Raw genomic sequence first — 1,772 nt, forward strand, 5'->3', positions numbered from 1 at the left:
TTATTCAAGATCCTCGAGACGTCCAAAGACGCTAACATCCGGAGTAACATCGTCATCGCGTTGGGCGATGTCGCCGTGTCCTTTAGCAACATCATCGACGAGAACAGTAACGAGCTGTACAAGGGCCTTTCGGACGGCAGCATCATTGTCAAGAAGAATACGCTTATGGTCTTGACGCATTTGATTCTGAATGGGATGATCAAAGTGAAAGGCCAGCTTGGTGAAATGGCCAAGTGCGTTGAAGATGAAGATGCACGTATTGCGGATCTTGCGAAGCTGTTCTTTAGCGAGTTGTCTACGAAGGAGAACGCAATCTACAATAACCTTCCTGATGGTAGGTCCTTTTTCATTTGGCGCGTACTACGGAATACTGATTTTTAAAAAAAAGTAATCAGCCATTTGTCCAGTGGCGATCATGCCGTCGATGAAAAGACTTTCAGGAGTACACTCCAATATATCTTTACCTTTATCGAAAAGGTCTGTTTCATGAACTCTCTTGGTATTCAGTTAGCTTACCCTCACGTCTCTCAGGAAAAACAAGCAGAGAACATCGTCGAGAAGCTATGCCAGCGTTTCAGGCTCAGCGAAGATCCACGTCAATGGCGCGATATCGCTTTCTGTCTTTCCCTCCTCCCATTCAAATCGGAGCGATCAGTCAAGAAGCTGATCGAGGGCTTCCAGTTCTACCGGGATAAATTACACGAACCTCAGGTGTATGAAAAGTTTACGGAGATTCTGGCAAAAGTACGGTCTTTCAAGCAGTTTCAGGGCTCTGATGCTTACTTATTTATCTACAGGCACGTTCTAATAAATCCAAGGACAAGCCGGATAATGAGCTCAATGAGTTCGAGCATGTACGTTCTGATAGAATCTTATCCATATTGTCGCTGACAGTCGATGATTACCTAGCTTCTGGAGGAACACAAGAACCAGGGAGAGGAAGACCAAGCTCTCGAAAAGCGTGTAGAGAAGAAGGCAGCGAAGAAACGGGCTTCAAAGCGAAGTACGCCGTCCTTTCCTTTGTCTTGCCGGTACCCGTGAACTGACCGGTCGTAACCCTGATAGCTACCCGGAAGAAACCTGTCCAAGCTGAGGAAGAGTCTGAGTGATGCGATGTTTGATTTTTGTATAATTTATTACCATGAACCACTGGGATCTTTTCTTGTATCACATACTGTATCGTAGTAAAAACCACTGTATAATGGCATATGTAGATATATTCGCAAAATCCGGGGATGGATTGTTCAACTTGAAGCAGGAGGCATGTTGAATGTCGAATTTTGGAAGGGGAAGAAGCATGTAAGTGCTGTTTGTATCGTAGAAGACGAATGAATGAATGAGTGTGGTAGTCATGGCCAAAAGAAACCATAGTCGCTATAGAGATAAGCTATCGAAAAAGGACTGTGAGGGCGACGAGAACGCCAATAGCTCGAGGGAGAGAAAGTCCAGAGAGTCAGAGAGAGAGACAAATCGTATATAGATACAAAAAAGATACGCGTTCGAAAGGAAAAGAAAAGGTATACGGAGTGAGAGATCGATCAAATGAGCGTGGGTGGAGAGATAGTTAAATTGAGTGATAAGGAATTGAAATTATGAACCCAGGTATTGCTTATGCTAGCGTGATTTGAGTGAGTGAGTGAGGTCCGGGTGGGTGGGGCGTTGTTGTCGTTTGATACAGTATATGCATGGATGGATGGTTTTTTTATGATTGCAGGGGTCTCTTTTCTTGGGGTGGGTCTTCTTCTGACTTCTGACTTCCAGCAATGAGATGG

At 44.6% G+C, this 1,772-nt stretch overlaps 1 protein-coding gene across 1 annotated transcript in view; it reads left to right on the top strand.

Annotated features, from left to right (window-relative positions):
- Window positions 1–1,270, top strand: part of LACBIDRAFT_296014 (uncharacterized protein) — a gene marked incomplete at both ends in the record, with an annotated part of 4,975 nt that extends 3,705 nt beyond the window's left edge. Inside the window, 5 exons of the mRNA XM_001890143.1 lie at window positions 87–334; window positions 389–744; window positions 798–854; window positions 910–1,003; window positions 1,215–1,270. Coding sequence (XP_001890178.1) covers window positions 87–334; window positions 389–744; window positions 798–854; window positions 910–1,003; window positions 1,215–1,270 — 811 coding nt within the window. The remainder of the gene's footprint in view (window positions 1–86; window positions 335–388; window positions 745–797; window positions 855–909; window positions 1,004–1,214) is intronic.
- Between the last annotated feature and the right edge of the window lie 502 nt (window positions 1,271–1,772).

Source organism: Laccaria bicolor, genomic scaffold (genome assembly GCF_000143565.1).
Source record: "Laccaria bicolor S238N-H82 LACBIscaffold_81 genomic scaffold, whole genome shotgun sequence".
NCBI classification, from domain to species: Eukaryota; Fungi; Basidiomycota; class Agaricomycetes; order Agaricales; family Hydnangiaceae; genus Laccaria; species Laccaria bicolor.